Raw genomic sequence first — 20,947 nt, 5'->3', positions numbered from 1 at the left:
ATGAAAACTTAGCTAGCCAATCATATAAAAAGAGTACCCTTTAGTTTTCTAATGGTTGAGATGTAAAATTAAGTTTTTAGCTTTTCATCTCGGTCATCCAAAAAGTCTTGAATAATATACAAAACATGGGTGATTGTAGGGTATTGCATGAGGTTTATCTAGACCTTGTTCAGTTCATAACAATTTTTTCAACAAATTTGAGATAATAAATTGTTACTGGTTCTAATTTGAACCCATAACTAAAATTAATTTTTTTACTTGCCAATAACAACTCACTGCTTAAAATTTATCATGAAAAATATTGTGACGTAACATTTTCCCTGTCAACCATCCTAAAGAAAGAAAAAAAAAAAAAGTTTGTAAACCCTATCACCACTCACGACAAGAAACAACAACATCAACAACAACAACAATAACAATAACAACTGCACCCTTTTTTATTTCTTTGGCAACAATATTTCATCTCCTCTTTCTCTCTCTCTCTCAATCTCTCTCCTGTCTCCACCGTCCAACTTCTATTCTTTATTCTCCTATCAACAATATCACTATCGTTATCTCTCTAGGGTTCCTCTCTCTCTTTTAAATAACTGTAGTACTCAATTTCACTTCACAGATCTTCTCACCTTCCTCGTTAACATTAAGCATAAAACCCCATAATTTTTTTTTCACTGTAGAGGGTTTCCATTTGTACCTTTTTCAGATTCCTAGAAAAATTCTTACTTTAATTCCTTTCATTTGTAGATTTAGTTGTTCTTAAGGTTTTTCAGTTTCTGGGTTTTGATTTATAGTTCAAAAGAAAGAAAAAAGAAAGAAAGAAAGAAAGAAAGAAAAATTTTGTGGGTATGGATGGGTTTGGTGTTGGGGGTGGTATTGAAGAGCCTCCCAACCCTCAAGATCTTAATCAACATGGAGACAACAATCCTTCAGGTTTTGCTTTCATGTTTTTCAGTTTCAAGTTCTGCCTTCTTTTTTTTTTTTGGCTATCTTGGGTTTTTATTAGATCTGGTTTGGCTTAGATTAATTGTCTGTTTGGTTGTTTAATTATTTGGGTATGTTTTAAATGAGGATCTTAAAATATAGTTCTAGTCAAATGGCAGTTTAAGGTTCAGTTTGGTGGGTTTTTGAGTTTCTGGCTATGTTTTGTGTTACACCATTTGTTTTTTGTATAAACTGTTAATTCATGGTCAACTTGAATTCTATTTTTGTTGTGAAGTGAATGTGACAGTGGGTCTTGGGTTTTAACAGTTTTGTGTTTTTCTGTGTTTGTTAGCAAAACATTTTTAATATGTTTTGGGAAAATTGGAACATGTTTGTGTTGAAAAACTGGTTAAAAGAATCTCTGATTTCCCTTCTGTATATGCATATGTGGGTTGTGTATTGTTCTATAATTGTGAATCGTTAATTGCATTTGTAAATTTCTTTCTTATATTTGGAGCTTAGTTTTTTGAACAAGAGTTTGGAGAATTGACATGTCTTTTACTTGAATTTGTCTGTGATGCAGGAGGTACATTATTTGATGCATCGCAGTATGCATTTTTTGGCAAAGATGTTGTTGAGGAAGTTGAGTTGGGCGGGTTGGAAGAGGAAGAGGATATGTTGCCTGTGGCTGGGATAGAGGAGGAGGAATTTCTGTATGATCGAGAAGAGGTGAAATAATTTTCTTTTTCTTTACTTCTCTCCCCTTGAACATTTTCTTTCTTTTTGCCTTCTATTTATGGTATTGGATCATTGAATGTTACCTTGGAAACTATTCATATGGAATGTAAGTTTGTTTTGATATTTATTTGGTTTAGAGTTTACATCTGTTTTCCCCCCCTTCAATTGGGTGATGCTTAAGGGTGTTGTGGGGTCACTTCTTGTATGAAGGAATTGATTTGGTAAACCTGGAAATTCTTTTGAATGGAATTTGGCTTCCTTATGCTTAATGTGGCAACATGGAAGAAAAGGAACACTCACCTTTATTGGAGTTGGAAGTCTCATTTGTTGAGTTGAAATTCCTGTTTTTGAGATCATTTTTCTAGTGATCCCACACTTTGGAAAATAGTGATGCAAATTTACTTGTAGGGTATATATTTTCTCTCTTTTATGTAATTCATGCGTACACCTTGTGTTCATAATATTTTCTCCATGTCAATGGTAGTTATTATCTATAAAAATAAGTGTAATTCTTCATTGCAAAGGCCATCTATGATATTTTATTGTGTGGGAGTTTTACATCTAAAATAGTGTTCCTCAATGTTGTAATTCTTTAGTGAACTTTGTGGATGCATCCTGTGTACATGAGGTTTTGTCCTCTACTTTCTATAACAAAGTGTTTTTAATACTATATTCTTAGCATTTTTTATAAGTAATATTACTTTCTTTAGCATGATTTGTTCTCACTCTTCTTTTTGTTGGTGGGGTGAAAGAGTTTAGAAGTTTTGCTCATACAAATATTATTTTAATAAGACCATAGTTATTTATAGCTGGCTAGGTTTTTTAAGAGCCCATACTGAGCGAGGCACTGATGCAGCCATGAAGCCGTTGTGCTGCACCAGATTAAGTAAGTGCCTCTCTCTGCTCATGTGAGGCTGTTTTGCCTAGATGCATGTCGATCTTCAAAGATGTGTGTTCATTGAGGTGATTAGTGCAATAGAAGGCTTGCCTCTTGGCATTAGAATTTGCTTATTAATCTATGATATGCATTTTTCCCAAATGAATTTTCTATACTTCATTCAATATTTTGGGAATCACTGTATGATTTCTTCTGTATTAGCTTCAAATTTCATTCTTTGGAATTTTTGTAAATGTATGCTATGAATGAATGGGAAATAAAAACCAGTGGGGATTTTGACTTGAACATGTCTACAATGAATATATGATCAGATAAGTATAACCTTTATATTTTGCCATTGCTATTGTGACCGTTGCTGTGGGCCTGATCAACAGGATTCTGAGTTACTGTTTCTTCCAGTGGAACATAGTGACTCTGATTATGTTGAGCAGTCTTGTGGGGAGGAGTATGGGACTTTGGATTGTGCACCTTGTACCAGTGGGATCCTAAGGAAAATATGGAGGTTGTGTTGGTAGAGGATGTTGAAGAGGGTGAAACTTGTGGAGGCTGATTTAGAGCCTTCGGAATGGTTGTCCTGGAAAATGAAAGGTTTTCGTAAACTTGTGGGTTTTCCAATTGTGAAGCATGAGGCAAAATATTTAGCTCTTTTTCGACTGCTTGAGCAAGAATGGGTTGATTTAGAAAAATCTGGTATTCCTTGGTGACCTGTTAATTTGGGGAAAAAGGGGATTAGGGAGCTAAAAGGGCTGATCTCTATAGTTAATTATGATGGGCATTACACTTGAGCTAGTAGGGGAAGAGGCTATACCAGTGTGTTGGGTTCAGTTAGTGATTATGCATGAGTTTGAGATTATTATCATGGAATGTTAAGGGGTTGAATAATCCCCGTAAAAGGGTTGTTGTAAGGAATTTACAGAGAGTGGAAGTGTGATATTGTTTGCTTCCAAGAAACTAAACTGGATTCTTTGAATCTTGCTATTGTTAGGACTTAGGAGCTTATGGTGTAGCCTTTTTGGTGTGGGCTGTTTTAGATGCTGATCACACCGGAGGGGGTGTTTTGTTTGTTTGGGACAGAAGGGATTTTGAGAAGGTTGATGTCGTTGTAGGCCGATTTTCAGTTAGTGTTATTGAAGGGAGTAGTGGATGGTTTTGACTGGGCTTTCACGGGAGTGTATGGTCCTAATGAGGATGGTCACAGGGGCGCATTGTGGGAGGAGCTTGAAAGGGTGTGCTCTAGGTGGGTCATTCCTTGGTGTTTGATTGGGGATTTTAACATAATAAGATATATTGGTGAGCGACTTGGCTGTGACTCTTATAGCTCGACCATGTGTGCATTCTTAAATTTCATTGAGAATAATAATTTGGTTGACTTACCTTTGGAAGGGGCATCCTATACATGGTTTAGGGATTCTGATGCACCATCTATGTCCAGAATTGATAGGAATTTGGTATTAATCGATTGGGAAGATCTGAAGATCATTTTATGGATGTCATTCAGAGGGTTCTTCATCGTGTTGTTTCAGATTAATGTCCTCTTCTGGTGGTATTTGGTGGTTTTAGTCATGGTTAAAAACCAGACTAGTCAAAGAACTGAAAAATGGGTCTGGTTCCCGGTTGAACCAGCTGATCTGTTTTTTTATTTTAATTTTATAAAAACCATGGTTTTAGTTTTGGGGGGGGGGGGTGTGTTGTGTGTTCGAATTGGAAAATATGTGGTTTATAGCAGAGGGTTTTGTGGGGAGATTTTAACAGTGGTGGAACGGTTATCACTTCACAGGCTCTCCAAGTTTTATTCTTGCTAAAAAATTAAAGGCACTTAAAGAAGATCTGAGGAAGTGGAATAAAGAATTTGGGGATTTGGCTTTTTAGAATAAGAGCTTATTGATTGAGTTATTGGGCTTGGATGCTAGAGAAGAGTCATAGGGTCTCTTGCATGAGAAAAAAACCCATAGAACTCAGATTAAAGTTGAAATTGATCGGTTGGCATCTTTGGAGGAGATTTCTTGGAGACCAAAGTCCCATGTATTGTGGTTGAAGAAAGAGGGAGACAACAATACTTGTTTCTTTAATAGATTAGCTAACTCCTGTAGAAGGGCTAATCATGTTAGAGGCATTGAGTTGGATAATTTGTTTTATGAGGATGCGGAGAGTGCATATTCAGGTGGAGCAATTTTATCAAGAATTATACAAGCCAATTTTATCAAGAATTATATGAGGAGACGGAAACTTGGCGCCTTACTGTAGACGGGTTGGATTTTGCGTGTAATGAGGAAGAAGAGAGGCGTATGCTTGAGAGAGAGTTTACTAAAGATGAGGTTATTTAGATGTTGAAGGAGATGGAGGGTGATAAAGCTCTTGGTCTAGATGGGTTCACTATGGCTTTCTTTCAAAAAAGTTAGAGGGTGGTGGAAGGGGATGTTATGACTTGTTTTTTTGAGCATTTCCACTGACATTGTGTTTTTTTGAGCATTTCCACTGACATTGTGTTTTTGAGAAGTCTCTAAATGCCTCTTTCCTAGCCATAATCCCCAAGAAATATAATCCTCTAAACATCAAAGATTTCCGGCAGCCTATCAGCTTAGTGGGAAGCGTGTATAAGCTGTTGTCTAAGGTCTTGGCTACTAGATTGAGGGTGGTATTAGACAAACTCATTTGTAAGGCTTAAATTCTTTTGTTGGAGGTAGGTAGGTCTTAGATTGTAACTTCCATTTGGAATCCCATTTTGGAGAAGATGGAATGGAAAGTCGGAAACCCTCCGGGTGGAAGAGATTTCACTTATCAAAGGGAGGTAGACTCACTTTGTTGAAGAGTATCTTGTCAAGTCTTCCAACATGCTACTAATCTCTTTTTATTACTTAAATCTGTGGCTGATAGACTAGAAAGAATTTGGAGGAATTTCTTGTGGGGGGCTTTGGTGGCATGGAATAAGGTTTGTTCACCTATTGAGGTTGGTGGTTTAGGGGTCAGGAGGCTTTTGTGTTTTAATCAAGCATTGCTAGGGAAATGGTTATGGAGATTTGGGAAATGGTTTTGGTGGATATTGGAAGAGAGGGGGTCCAACATTTTGTTTCCTTCTATTTTCTTCAGATTAAATTAGGGAAATACCCTTACTTCCATGCCATTTCCTATTCCCTCTTTCCCTCTCCTTCCCTCTCAACCAAAAAATATGTTAGTTTTATGTGAATCACAATGGCGGCATTTGAGCTTCTAATATGCCTTTTGGTGAACATGCACTGGATTGAGGTAGAAATTATTTTAGAGAAGTTTTAATATTCATCTTTCTCTGATGAGGCATTTAGTTATACATGTGTCTTTATATGATTAACCAGTTCTTGAAAGAAGCACTTTAAAATGAATCTCGTGTATTGCAAAAAACTGATTTTTTGGTTTGCTCATTTGGCCTTGAACCATTTGCATTAGTGGTCTAGTAATTAGATATGTAATTTTTAATAACTATTGTTTTAAGTGCAAGAATTCAAGGGAACTGACTCATCTGTCCTGATTTGCAGGGTGAGGATTTACGATCTCTGTCTGATATTGATGATCTTGCTAGTACTTTCTCAAAGGTGAGATTACTGGATATTGATAATGGTCATGCTGGTGCTAAAGAGTATAACTTTTTATATTTATAAATTTTAGATATGAATTTATCAAACAAAAAAAAAAAAACTTATGATATGAAGTGTCTTAAAGACTTATATTACTGTGTATCTATTTGGAAAAAGCTGAGTTTGAAACTGTCAGAAACTGCCTCTGCCTGGAGTTTAGTCTCATGGAACCTTTGCAGGTTTCTCTGAATATAGGATGTCTGTCTCACCTTTTGCAATTTGAGATACCAAATCCCTTGTCTTCTTTTGCTAATAAGTCAATTAGTAGGTGGGATATTTAATTTCTAGTGAAGCTCTTATAGGTGAGAGCAAGCAGATTAGGAATTGGATGATATATATATTTTTAAGTCTAAGGCCACTCCTTCTAAAACTGATTACATTTCATGATCTGTAGTTATGGTTATGGTTGTGCTTGTGAACCTTTTTTTGTTTTGTTTTGGAAACAACTTATTTAGCTGAAACTGAAAACTTTTTGCCAAAAATATTGTAGATAAAGTTAAAAGGTAGCTAAAATAGTTCGCCAGGGCCCATGAATAATCCAAAAAGTGTAATGGAACCCATGAATAGTAGAAAAAATAAGTTGAATAGTAGCAAAAGAAGCTATAAATAGTAAAAAAAGCTGGCTTTAAGCTAATGCCAAACGCAACCTAAAAAAGACTTCACTTGTAGATTATCTTGTCAAATAATTTTGCCATAGCTAAGGGGGACATTTTTCTTTATTGGTTTTCTTAATCCTCCAACATGTCTTTTACACACATACGCATATCCTTGGGTCCTTGGACCACACTTTTTTTTTTTAATAATAAGTAAAAAAGATGTATATTCAAAAAGCCCTTTTATGCAAAAAGGGCTCAAAGCAAATCAAAGGTTACAAAAATGAGAAGCAAAAGAATGAAGAAGGTAATTAATTACAAAGAAGAAGAGAACTAAGGAACAAAGGGAGAAAATCACTAGATGTGAGTCTCCAAGTCTTAGACCAGTCTAAAACAAAACCACTAAATGAAGCAAGCAATTGGTCATTAGATCAGTGCTAGTCCTCAAAAGTCCGCTGATTACGCTCCCTCAAAATACCCCACATCAAACACAATGGAACTAAGTTTCAAATGTTAGACGAGTGCTTCCCCAATCAATTCCACCAACCAAAAAGTCTGAGCCGATCTTGATAGAACCCGCGAGATCCCAAAAGTTCTAAAAACAAAGCTCCACAACCAATGAGCCTTCTCACAATATAGCATCAAATGGTCCACTGTCTTCCCACAACGATGACACATAATGCATTAGTCAACAAAATCAAAACCCCTACTTTGCAAGTTATCACCTGTAAGAATCTTATCCCAAGTTGCTGTCCATACAAAGAAAGAAACACATTGGGTTACCTTAACCTTCCAAATACCTTTCCAAGGAAAGACAACAGAAGAAGAACCTTGCAACCTATGATAAAACGAGCGGATGTCAAATCCCCATTCTTTGTCAACTTCCACCTTTCCAGTGAGCTCTTGCTCAAATAGCACCTCCTTCTTATGTAAGAGCTCGGAAGAGGGTGAGGTTAAGTTCAAGACACTCGTGTAATTTTTAACAAAAAAAAGGGGGGGGGGGGGTGTGGTTTGGACCACCTTCAATAGATTAGAATCTATTGCATACCTCTTGGGCCAATGAGCTCTAGCTCAAATGGCACCTCCTCCCTATGTAAGCTATGTGGAGGGTAAGGTTATGGGTCTGAGAGTATGAGACCATGTGCATGTGTAAGTTACCAATAAAAACTTGCATACCAGTTGCTTTCCCCTGTTACCTCCAGTTCCATTGTGGTAATGAATATATGGGTTAGAATGTTATGTATACCATAGTGGTGTATGTAATATTAAGACTGTATCCGGAAATGGTTACTTTTAAGAAAAAAGTAGAGTCAATTTATATTCTTTTAGCATTTGGTTTACATGTAAACTTAGTGGTTGGATGTCTGTGTCTATAGGGTAATTTTGTATTATGTTCAAAATGATGATAATATTGCCTTCTTATAATTTGGTTTATCTTTTACCCTGCATTGTTATATGATGAGTCTTGGTATGTATAATCCTAGTGTCTTCTATTGTTTCAGTTAAACAAGGCTGTTAGTGGACCAAGAAGCACAGGAGTTATTGGTGATAGGGAATCCAGAGAAGGTGAGCTCAATAGTTGCAGAATCTTATGTTGTTTACTACTGGTAAAACTTGAATTTTTTGTCAAAGTTGGTTATTTAGGAATCCTCACATCTTTTTCATTGTTTTTGATTTATATAATTTGGCATAAGTCATAGGAACTTCTTATTTGTTCTCGCTTTCTTCTGACTTCTTTCAATCTATGTAACTTTTTGTTCTTATAATGTTGCAATAACCATTATATGGATAAGGTAGCATTTATTGGTAGCTGGATAGGTACAAATATAATTAGGGAGATCCTTGATATAATTTATTGTTGGTCTGTGCCATTAGGTGGAACACAGAACTCTGAGTAGAGCATTTAACCTCTGGTTTTGCTGAATATCATTAAATGCACTTGGAACTTGGAGGACTTATAAGTTGAAGTCACAACATTATACTTGAGTTATACAATAATATAGATTCAGTTGGTTAGAGTTAGAGTTAATTTGTGGGAGTTTTACATATCAGGAAAAAAATTGTGGGAGTTTATCCTTTTTTCTTGATAGGTAAATAGTTTGGGGGGGGGGGGGGGGTGGGGTTCGAACCTTTGACATGGGGAATCACAAAGGATGCCACTGTCCTAGGCTATCATTTGAACTCTAAAAAGTGTGGGAGTTTATTGATAATGTATTTGGATATTTGCTTGTTAAAAATAGTGGTCAATGCATTCTGCTCCCATTTTCATGCGTGTGATGAACTTTGGTGGAAGCATTGTGAACTATTGGTTGGTATCGAATGGTACCAACACATATTGGGCGCAATTTGTGGGATGGGATTGGTGGTGAACCTAAAATGCATTTAGTTAATTGGGCCAAGGTTTGTAGGCCTTTGCAGGATGGGGGGTTGGGTATAAGACAGTTGGGTAATTTTAATTCTGCCTTACTAGGTAAATGGTTGTGGAGGTATGGAACCGAGACTGATGCGTTTTGGAGGAGGGTTATAGAGGCAAAATATGGGAATATTTGGGGTGGTTGGTGTTCGAAGAAAGTGACAAGTCCCTATGGGGTAAGCTTGTGGAGATATATTAGAAGTGGCTGGTTGAACTTCTCTAAACTCCTGGTTTATGATGTGGGGGAAGGTACTAGAGTGAAATTTTGGAAGCATGTGTGGTGTGGGGATTGTACTCTCCAAGAGGCCTATACGTAGCTTTATTGTATTAGTAGGTCCAAGGACTCCTCAGTGGCTGAAGTTATGGGGTGGTCTGCTGGGAGGTTTCACTGGAATGTGCTATTTCGTCGTCCTCCACAAGATTGGGAAGAAGAAGCCTTTGATCGGTTTATGGGGCTACTCTACTCCTCGTCAGTGAGAGGGTTTGGACCAGATAAGGTTTGTTGGAAGTCTGCAAGGAATACAGGATTTGAGGTTAGAGATTATTACAGCTCCTTCTATCCTCATATTCCTGTCTCCTTTCCATGGAAAATGATATGGCAATCGAAGGCTCCTCCAAGGGTAGCCTTCTTTTCTTGGTCTGCTTCCTTAGGTAAGATCTTAACAACAGACAATCTTCGTAAAAGACGAGTGATTGTGCTTGACTGGTGCTTTATGTGTAAGAGGTGTGGGGAGTCGGTGGATCATCTTCTACTTCATTGCACCATAGCTTGGGAGCTGTGGGTCTACGGTTTTCTGCTTGTTTGGTATTCAGTGGGTTATGCCTCGTACTGTTCTTGAGGTGTTTGAGGCTTGGCAAGGAAAGTTTGCGAGACATCGTCACATTGATATTTGGAAGTTGGTACCTCACTGCTTGATTTGGTGCATTTGGCGAGAGAGGAATGCTAGAAGTTTTGAGGGTTGCGAACGCTCTTTGTTGGAGATTAAGTCTTATTTCTTACACACTCTCTTCGAATGGAGTGTGGTTTTTTCTCATTTTTCCTTTTCTTCCTTCTCTATTTTTCTTGACCGTTGTTCTCTTGTTTCATGATTTCTGCATCATTAGTACATCCCCTATGTACTCGGTTTGGCAATTCCTTTATTATTATTAATAATACTCTTACGTTATTTATCAAAAAAATTTGTCCCCAAATTCTGGTTACTAATCATGAAAGTGGAGCTTCTCTAACTCAAGTTAAAATTATTTTAAATAAAATATTGATATTACTTAATAATTATATTAGTGGAAGACTGTGGAGCATAAGCCTGAGGATCATTTACTGGTTGATGTCAATCCCCCTGTAAAGTTTGGTCATATTGTTGTCAACTTGGGATTTTCTTTAAATGGGAAAATGCATTTTCACCAAATAATTCCAATACATATTGGGAAGTTCTAGCCCAAGAAGGCTGGGAAGTAATAATGAAAATGAAACTTCCCTGACTCAAGTGGAAAGTATTAAATTATATCAAGTAAATCTGACAGGTCCTAACTATTTTGTTATTGAAGACTATTGGGAGTTTACTTATCAAAACAGGAAGACTATCATATATATATATATATATTTGAATTACGTGGAACCTCACCACTGCGGGGCCCTTGGGAGCTTGGACCCACTCTTGGGGAATAAAGCACGGATACATGATCCCACCTGCTAGACCTGTGTATCATGTAATCTAGGGGAACTAGTGGGGTTTGAACCAGGGATGTTTGGGTCTACAGCTCATCCCAAGCCTCTCACCACTATGCTGCACCTTGGTGGATAAAAGCAGGAATACTATTGGGAGATAATTCTTACATTGGTAGGATCATTCTGTAGTTAGCATGGTAAGTGATCATTGTAGTCTAATAAAAACCTGTGATACAATAGATATAAAAAACATACATTTTTTTGTGACAAACTGAAGGTAATTGTTGAATATATGTAATTTGAATATATGTAAGGTCTCTAAGAGAGAAAAATGTTATGTATTTAAAATAAAGGTACAAAAGAAAATTAAAATTATACTAGTTCAAGTGAAGTCCCAGTAGGATTGGCAAGTTGGCATCTCAACCATGTCAGTTGATTTAGGGTGTCTTAGTGTGTGTTTTTTCCTTTTTGATTTGGGGGGGGGGGGGGGGGGTTAAGGGGCAAGGCTATGCTTGTAGCAAGAAAAAAAGTGGGTTGAAATGAAGCGGTGATTATGGTGGGGGCATACAAATAAAAGTAAAAAAAGTTGGTCTAGGCTTTAATGCTTTATTTGTCATGCCAATGTCTGACCTAAAGCCTGAAGTTTCTACCAGCCTTGGCAACCTTGAGATATCTATTCAAAGCCTGCCCAAGTATGGGCTGTACCAGTAGGCTGGAGGCTGCAAGGGTCTAGTCTTGATTGGGATATCTTTACTTCTTGCCAGTACTATGCTGCCAACATGTCACTGTTGCTTCTGTCAGCACTGCTGGCTCTGTTGCTACTTTTCTGTTGCCATCCACATTTACTAACATCCTTCAATGACTGATACCTAGTACTGTGTTAATGGCTTTCCTAGTTAAGAAATTTAGTTGTAACCTGTTCTTTATCTAGTCCAGTGTTTGTGTTCTGCACAAACATAACATGATTTGAAATAAAGGCCTTCAAAATACTTTGGCTGGAAAGTTGCACTTTGACTCAAAATGAATGGTTTCGGCTTACCCATTTTGCATGTATGTGAATATGAGAAATATGCTGCCCAGAATTGGTTTTTTTCTTCTCTCAGTTTTGGGACCAATATATATGTACTATATTTTAAATATAGAAAGATGATTTAGATGGTAATAATTGGACTATAGCCAAAAAGAGCAGGAAACACGCCAATGAGCCCTCACTCAAATGGCATTTCCTCCCTTTATAATAGCAAGATGGAGGGTGAGATGGGTTCAAGAACCACTGGGTGTGTAACTTGCCAATTAAAAAAGAGCAGGGAACACATTAATAGTGCCAATGAATAGCTCCTCATGCAAAACAGTAAATGTTTTTAAAAGCTCCTGGTTAGCCTGTGAATTCCTAAGAAAGCCATTGATGAAGTGCTCTCTAAATAGAGATGCAAAAAACCCATAAAGCTCCTAGGGAGATAGACTTACACTGATGTTCCCGCATCCACTTCCACTTGCTTTATTGTCTTTTAATTTATTTATCTGGTCTTTCCAAATTGTCTAAAGCCAAAGCAAATAAGCAAAGTTTCCAAAGCATGTGCCCTAGATGAAGTGGAATCTGTACCCAATCCCAAATAGGGACGATGGCTTTGTGAGTTAAGTTTGTATGTAATTGTGTCCTCTTCTTATGTTCATTTTGTGACATTGACGCTTTTACATTCTGAATTAGCTGGAATTTTTTTGTAAGTTTATGGCTATTATTTACAATTTGTTATTTATTTTTATTTTTTCAATTAGAGCAAAGTCGTCATGATTGTACGAGAGAAATGTTTACTTATGTCCACTGCATGCAATATAAAAAATCGTATTTGTACATTGTCAGCATGCTATAATGACAATGCACGTTTGGCTCGTGTCCTACTATGTAATATTAACATTCAAAGCTTCCACACAAATGTCCAACTAACATCAGGTTTTAGTCAACTTATAAAATTGATTTCAAACCAAATGTGATTCAGTTAGATCTAGAGGTAACAAAGTGTTAATATGTGTGGCTACTGGATTGGTTTGCTGAGAATCCATAGCCGATCCAAAATTTTTGGACTAAGGCTTGGTTATTATTGTTTTTGTTGTACCAAACAGTTGGATCTAGGATTGATGAACTGGCAGTATGCTGGAACAAAACTATTGGTGCAATCTCACTGCTGCTTGAAAATGAACCATGAACAATTATTCTGCTTATTGCTGGTGGTTAAACATTTTGGCTGATATCTTATTGAAACAGATTCACCACACTAAGATGTAGCTCATCGCACTTTGTTATCTATTTAAAATTTTCCAATGAGCTTAGCTCAATTGGCATTTCCTCCTCCCACATAATGGGATGGAGGGTGAGGCCATGGGTTTAGGACCCATTGGGTTTGATTGTAACTTACCAATTTAAAAAATATATCTATTAACACGACTTAACTCCATGCCATCCATCTTTGCTGACCATTTCAAGGGGCTACAAAATTATTGGTTGAGCCAATTGGTGGGTAAATCAAGCTTTTAAATCAGAAGAATGGGACCTGTTTACTCTCCTTTTGGCAAAAATTAAAGTGTCTTCTATGTGACAATATGACTTTTTTCTTCCAAGTGGCTTTGTCAATTGAATTTTCTTTTTTTCCGTGTGACCTTTCTTTTCAGGTTCATCCGTTGCTGAATGGGCACAAGGGGATGATTTTCCTTACTGGTTGGATCCACAAGTATTTGATCCCGAAAACACTCAGGACGGCAAGCGATGGTCATCGCAGCCATCTGGACGCCTTGCAGAATCAAAGTCTTTGTACAGAACATCTTCATACCCTGAGCAGCAACAACAGCAGCACCACCAACACCACCAACATTTCTCCAGCGAGCCAATTCTAGTGCCAAAATCTTCTTTTATGTCATATCCTCCCCCTGGTGGCATGTCTCCTCAGGCTTCACCAAACCCCCACTCAGGCCACCCGAATATGCCATATCTTGTTGGTGGACCTGAGATGGCATTATCTTCGTCAAATTTGTCTCCCTTCTCTAATTCTCAGCTTCAGTTGACTGGTTTACATCATGGTTCAAATTTTGGTGGAAATATGTCTCAGTTTAGTCATGGTCTGAATAGCCGACCACCAAATCAATGGGTTAACCAGTCCAACTTTTACCCTGGAGAGCATTCCAGCCTCGTGAACAATTTGTTGCAACAACGGTTACCTCATCAGAATGGGTTAATGCCACCACAAGTAATGGCACAACCACAGCCACAGCAGCATAGGCTGCACCATCCTGTTCAGCCATCATTTGGCCATTTATTGGGGTTTCAGTCACACCTATTTAATCCTCATCTTTCTCCAGGCCCACCCTTAACGAGCAAGTTTGAAGCAATGCTTGGAATGTCTGATCTAAGAGATCAAAGACCGAAATCGGCTCAGAAGGGGAGACAGAATCTCCGGTTTTCCCAACAGGGTTTTGATACCAGTAGCCATAAGAGTGATATTGGGTGGCCGCAGTTTAGATCAAAGTATATGACATCTGATGAGATAGAGAGTATCCTTAGAATGCAGCTTGCGGCAACACACAGTAATGATCCATATGTAGATGACTATTATCACCAGGCTTGTCTTGCTAGAAAATCTGCTGGGGCAAAGCTTAGACATCATTTCTGCCCAAATCAACTGAGGGATCTTCCTCCTCGAGCCCGTGCTAATGCTGAGCCACATGCTTTTCTCCAAGTTGATGCTCTTGGGAGAGTTCCATTTTCATCAATTCGTAGGCCTCGCCCACTTCTTGAAGTTGACCCTCCAAGTTCATCTGTTGCTGGTGGCACTGAGCAAAAAGCTTTGGAGAAGCCCCTGGAGCAAGAGCCGATGCTTGCAGCTAGAGTCACAATTGAGGATGGCCTTTGTCTTCTTCTTGATGTAGATGATATTGACCGTTTCTTACAGTTCAATCAGCTTCAAGATGGTGGAGCCCAGTTGAGACGGAGGCGGCAAGTCCTGCTGGAAGGGCTGGCAGCATCGCTTCAACTGGTTGATCCACTTAGCAAAGATGGCAATACTGTTGGGCTTGCTCATAAGGATGATTTTGTGTTCTTACGATTGGTTTCTCTTCCCAAGGGGCGGAAGCTCCTTGCAAGGTATCTTCAGCTTCTACTTCCAGGTGGTGAGCTCTTGCGAATAGTTTGCATGGCGATTTTCCGTCATTTAAGGTTCTTATTTGGTGGCCTTCCATCTGATCCAGCAGCAGCAGAAACGGCAAATAATCTTGCAAAGGTTGTTTCACTGTGTGTACGTAGCATGGATCTTAGTGCTATCAGTGCCTGTCTAGCTGCAGTAGTTTGTTCCTCTGAGCAGCCCCCACTCCGTCCTCTTGGAAGCTCAGCTGGAGATGGGGCTTCCCTGATTCTTAAATCTGTTCTTGAGAGGGCAACTGAACTCTTAACTGATCCTCGTGCTGCTAGCAACTATAATATAACTAATCGGTCACTTTGGCAAGCTTCATTTGATGAATTCTTTGCCCTTCTCACTAAGTACTGCATAAATAAATATGATTCCTGGCTTATGCAAGCACAAGCCCCTATGGCTGTTATTGGGTCAGAGGCAGCAAGAGCTATTAGTAAGGAAATGCCAGTTGAGCTGTTACGTGCAAGTCTTCCTCACACTGATGAGCACCAAAAAAAGCTACTGTGGGAATTCGCACAGCGCTCTATGCCTATAGGTGGATTTAACAGTAATGGTGGGGGAAGTACTGGTGGTCAAATGAATTCTGAGTCAGTGTTGAGTTGATGGAAGCTGCTTGGATATCTAAGTAGAGCCAATGGGGGACTGAATCTTAAAGAAGGATAGTCATGCATGGGTCCAGAGATCTTGTTCTCTCATGTTTCCATGCAACACATTTTTCACATGGCAGCAGTGCATGAGGTCAAAGCATGAAGACCATCTGCTTGTGAGAGTTTAGTCCCTTATGGCTAGTGTTTAATTGTGTTTACCAGATCGTTCCATACTGGTGCTTTCAGAAAACTAGTAAGCAGGCCCTTGGTGTTTTATGTCAACTCTCTGCTGATATTTTCTCACTCACGCTTTCTCTCTCCTTTTTTTTTTTTTAAATTGACAGGAGAGCTTATTTTTATGCTCTGTTGTGGTCCAGGTGATAGTAGAGTTGTAGGAAGTTACTATGTACAGGTTTAGGTACAGGTCGATGTCCCATCTTCCTTTACTATTATAAACAAGGATGTGGGATTTGTTTTATGTTCACATCAACATGTAAGAGGGTGCATGCTATTCCTGGTTGGAAATGGCGCTCAAGTATGGAGCTGATGATTGGAATAGGTTTCTGAACTGAAGACAGCCAATGATAATGGGTGATTGGTTGATTATGGGATCTTTCTCAATTGGAAAACAAAACCTGTAATGATTCATACTTTCTCTTGGTCTTCCTTCAAACCTGTTTTTGTATTCTGTTTGGTCTCTCGTGTTTTTTTAAAAAAAATATTTTTTTAGTACTTTCTCAAGTTGTATAAATCTTTTACAGACTAGTTTTACATTCGTCAACCTTATTGGTCTGACCGTGTTCTAGGTCAGCCGATTAAGTTATGGTTTGGGTTTCGCGCTTTAGTCAATAAATTGCTTTTTATATCGGCTCTTCCAGTCTTATTGTTCTAGTTTGTGCTTATTACTGGTATGCAAAGTTATGTTTTGACAAAGGTGTTGCAGCCATCTGTTAGTATGTAATAACCAGAATAAAGCATATATTGTGTTGCTAAACTATATAATCAAGGTTGTCAAAATTGAAATCTTACGCAAGATCGTTGAAGGTAGGTAAGATTGTAGATCGTACGATTGGATTATGAATTGTAAGATCTTAGATATTTTCAGATTTAAAACAAAAAACACATTGATAATGACTTTGTATGTTGAATAATCATGTAAATTATAAACTCATCTATAAAAAAACTAAGATTTGCATCATTTAAAGTAATTTGCATGTCATACATCGCTATGTCAAAATAATAATAATAATAGTAATAATTATTATTAATAAAAAAAGAAATTTTGATAGTTTTGTCTTTGTATTCATTTCAATACAAATTTTAAAAAAAAACACCAAATATAAATACAAACCATAATTAACTCGATCCTTACAAGTTTAGATAAGGATTATAAGTTTTACATAGCATTTAGAACGACTAGTTTTTTACCCAATTTGATCCATCTAACCCATTTTCCAAGTTTTTTTATACTAACGAAACAAATATATTTAAGTTTTGACCTAATGTATTTAAAAAATTTAATAAATATTTAATTAGCAGCTAAATACCAAAATATTTATCAAAACATATGGAAAATATTTTCCAAGTTTTAAGTTACAAGTTTGAAATCCAAAATAAGTTAGCAAATGGAAACTAGCTAACTACAATATGAAATTCAAAAGCAAAATGAATATTAAGGTGAAATGAACATTTAATTATTCCCATTCTAAGGTTCTTATAACCACAATCCTAAATTCCTAATCATCATTATTCATTTCATTATCTATGTAAACATTATATATTTGTATACTAGAGCTACAAAAGACATCTAGATACAATTTCATACTCAACTATTCAAGTTATATCACTCAGCAACAATTAAAGAGCATGCTCAAAAAAATCAATTAATCAATATACAAATACAAGCATAACTGATAAAATTATATATAAAAAAATATTTTAGTAATATTAGAACACAAATTAGTATATTAATCAAATAAATTTAACAATATTATAGCTTAAAAGTCAGTAAAGCTAACATCAAATTCTTCATTTAGAAAAGATGAAGCATTCATTCATTTTGATTATAAGTGAACTAGAAACTAGAAAACATTTGCTTAGGCAGTGGCGACTCTAGGAATTTCTTCCGGGGTGTTCCTCAACAAGCATAAATTACACGATCTGATAAAAATAAAATTTTATATATTGACAACAACAACAAAAATCAAAAAACACGTAAATACATACATTTTATATATTAATAAAATTATTAATTATTGTTGTTTAATTGTTTCATTAATTTGTTTGTCTTTTATAAACTATAATTTGTTATATTATTGTTTCATTAATTATAAAATTATTAATTGTTGTTTAGCCTAACATAATTTAATTTGTTTGTCTTTTATAATGTATTGGTTAATTAAATTATTAATTATTGCTTTACCCAATTACACTGCTTTAATTATTAAATTATTAATTATTAATTTAGCCTAACATAAAATTATTATAAAATTATTACACTGCTTTACCTAATTACCCGGCCCTATGTACCTATTAGCCCATCCACCCCTCACCCCACTCAATAGACAAGTTTGTCTGATGCCCCAAATCACAAGAGTCAACTGCCAATCAAAAAATTTCACAATTACAAATCACAATAACATTACACTAAAAGACAATTAATATCTCACCGATTGACCGACACCGACATCAACACCAATACCAACACACACACACACACACACACACACACACACCAACCAACGGATAAGAATCATGAGATAAAGCCAACAAAAAAAAAGGTAAAAAAATAGGCAAAACATTAATAAAGTGTTAAAGCTTCACTGCTTCAGCCAATCACAGATTAGATAAAGTTACTCTTTAAAGAATAAAGAGAGAGAGAGATAGAGACACATTCATTTTATTTTCATTTCAGATTTTAGATAAAGAGAGAGAGAGAGTGAGAGGCTGAGAGAGAGACAGGGAGAAGAAGAGAGAGAAATACCTGTGTGATGATGTGCGAGGCTGCGAGCGATCTAAGGGGAGGCATTGCTCAACTTGCTTTGTTGCTCAGTTTTAAGTTTTTAGGTTTGCACTAAAGTTTAGTGATTTCTGATGTTTTTATGTTTGCTTTAGCTTTAGTGATTTCTGATGTACTGATTTGAGGTTTCTGATTTTTGATTCTTTTTTGAGAATCCGTGGGTTTGCTTCCTCTGTAATTTGTTGGGCTTGCCGTCCGTTGTTTGGGTTTGTTACAATTTTTTTTTATTTAGATTTTAGTTGAAATTTTTTTTGTTTGGGTTTTTTTTTGCTTGAAAGTAAAACAAATTATTTTTTCTTTTTTAATTTGAGGGTGTTCCTGATTTTGATTGAGGATGTTCATATTTTTTTTAAGGGTAAACAAATAATTTTTTTTATAATTATTATACATAAATTTTTTTTTCAAGTTAGGGTGTTCTTGAGAACACCTTGAGCATAACGTGGCGCCGCCACTGTGCTTAGGTTAACATAATTTTATAAAAATAAAATAAAAAATCATACCATCACAACATGAAAAAATAAAAACCCTTAAATCTTAATCAAAACAAAAAATTTATCTCATAAAAAAAAGCATTTTTTTTTTGTTTTTGTTTTTGGTAGGATCCCATACGATCCTACGATCCTATACGATTCTACACGATCCTACGTACGATCTTTCCATTTTTATGATCCTTGTGCAATCCTAAATGTTTTGGTAAGGTGAGATCGTAAAATCGTGCGATCCTATGATCCAGATCGTAATTTTGACAACCATGCATATTATAGTGATATTGTGTTACATGTAATATGGGAGGAAGGATACCATGTTTATATTGAGAAACCACAGGGGTTTAGTGGTTTTATTTTTGTGATTTAGTCCTGTAACTCTTGTTAACTATTAAAAATATAAAATTTAATTTTAAAAAATGATTAATATTAAAACCAAAAGATTGTTTAATACTAAAATGATTTTTTTATACTAACAAGTAATTTAAATTCAATTTTATAAAAAAGTAAAAATACAAATTATACCTTCTAAGTTTGGTCAATTTATCAAGTTGTACAAGTTTCATTTTTTGTCATTTTGGTCCTATAAGCTTGCATTTATATCACTGTTAGAGTATTTACAATGAGAATGTTAAATGCCATATGTTGCCTCTATTTAGCATTTGTCTCTCAAAAACCTCCACCATCCGGAATTGTAAAAACTTAGAATTGTAAAAATTTTTCCAATACTGCTACAGGCCTTCCTACTTTTATGATGGCATTGTAAACTTTTGAATTTGTTTTTTAATCTATTTTATTCTTTCTCTCTCCTCTATGTCAGACACATTTTCTTTCTCAACTCTCTCTCTTTCCTCATCTCAGTATTTCGTCTCCCTCTCTCTCTGTGAATTGCTCTCAACTGTCACTCTCTCTCTTTGTGTTGGTGGTTGGGCCTCCACGTCGGTGTGTGGGTCATGGGTTAGTGGATCGGTGGGTTTTGGAGTTCTAGATTCTGTGGTTTTTTTTTTTTTTTTTTTTGACCGGTGCTTAAAGGAGAGGTGGGTATAGCTAAAGTGGGTCATGGGTCGTGGCTCTCTCAAGTCCGGTGTGGGTCGTGGGTTGTAGGTCTCTCAAGTCCGGTTGTGTTGGTTGGGTTTTGAATTGATGTGGATCGTGGCGGGTCGTGGCGGGTTGTGGTGGCTCTGGGGCCGAGGATCGTGGTGGATCGGCGGCTTTCGAGTTATGGGTTTTTTTTTTTAATTTTTTTTTTAGCTGTGACCAGTCCTTAAAGGAAGATGTGGGTATGGCTGAATTGGGTATGGCATTTTGCTATTGGTTTGATTTGATTTTGGGATGGATTTTTTTTTTTGTGTGTTCATGGTGGTGGAGTTGGGGGTTGTTGTGGTAGTGGTGGAAGGGGGTGGGGTTTTTATTATGGGTCATATGTGGGTTCATGGTGGTGAAAGTGGGGGGTTGTCATGGTGATGGTGGTGGTGTGGCCATGGGTTTCGATGGCTGAGGTTTCTGGGTTTTGTTTTCTCTATGGGTTTCTGGGTTTCGATGGCCATGAGTTTGTGGTTGGGGTTTCAAGAAAACAACATTATGGATGGGTATACTTAGAGGAAGCTTCTATATGTGCTTGAAGATGACTTTGGTTTTCAACTGATAAAAATTAGTTTGGGTACTGAGTTTTGGAGATAAAAATCAGTTTGGGTATGTTCTTTGTGGTGGTGGTGGTGGTGGTGGTAGCAGGTGGTAGCAGGTGGTTGCAGAGGTGATTTGGGTTTTAGGTTTTTGTTTTTATTTGGGTTTTGGGATATATTATTTTAATTGTGTTGTATTGTAAAATAAAAGTTAGGATGCTG

General features: G+C 36.8%; 1 protein-coding gene across 2 annotated transcripts; it reads left to right on the top strand.

Annotated features, from left to right (window-relative positions):
• Nucleotides 1-417: 417 nt before the first annotated feature.
• On the top strand, nucleotides 418-16,476 carry LOC142615588 (protein PAT1 homolog). Of its 2 annotated transcripts, XM_075788326.1 has the most exons (5): nucleotides 418-927; nucleotides 1,502-1,647; nucleotides 6,064-6,120; nucleotides 8,258-8,321; nucleotides 13,502-16,476. In XM_075788326.1, the coding sequence occupies exons 1-5, from the start codon at nucleotides 843-845 to the stop codon at nucleotides 15,613-15,615; spliced, it is 2,466 nt and encodes an 821-aa protein (XP_075644441.1). In that variant the 5' UTR covers nucleotides 418-842; the 3' UTR covers nucleotides 15,616-16,476. The 2 variants fall into 2 exon arrangements, with proteins under 2 accessions (XP_075644441.1, XP_075644442.1); XM_075788327.1 differs by lacking the exons at nucleotides 418-927; nucleotides 1,502-1,647 and adding an exon at nucleotides 2,523-2,542 and having other exon boundaries at nucleotides 8,258-8,362.
• The last annotated feature ends 4,471 nt before the right edge of the window (nucleotides 16,477-20,947 follow it).

Source organism: Castanea sativa, chromosome 11 (assembly GCF_040712315.1).
Source record: "Castanea sativa cultivar Marrone di Chiusa Pesio chromosome 11, ASM4071231v1".
Lineage (NCBI taxonomy): Eukaryota > Viridiplantae > Streptophyta > Magnoliopsida > Fagales > Fagaceae > Castanea > Castanea sativa.
This window is presented reverse-complemented; position numbering and strand designations above follow the sequence as displayed.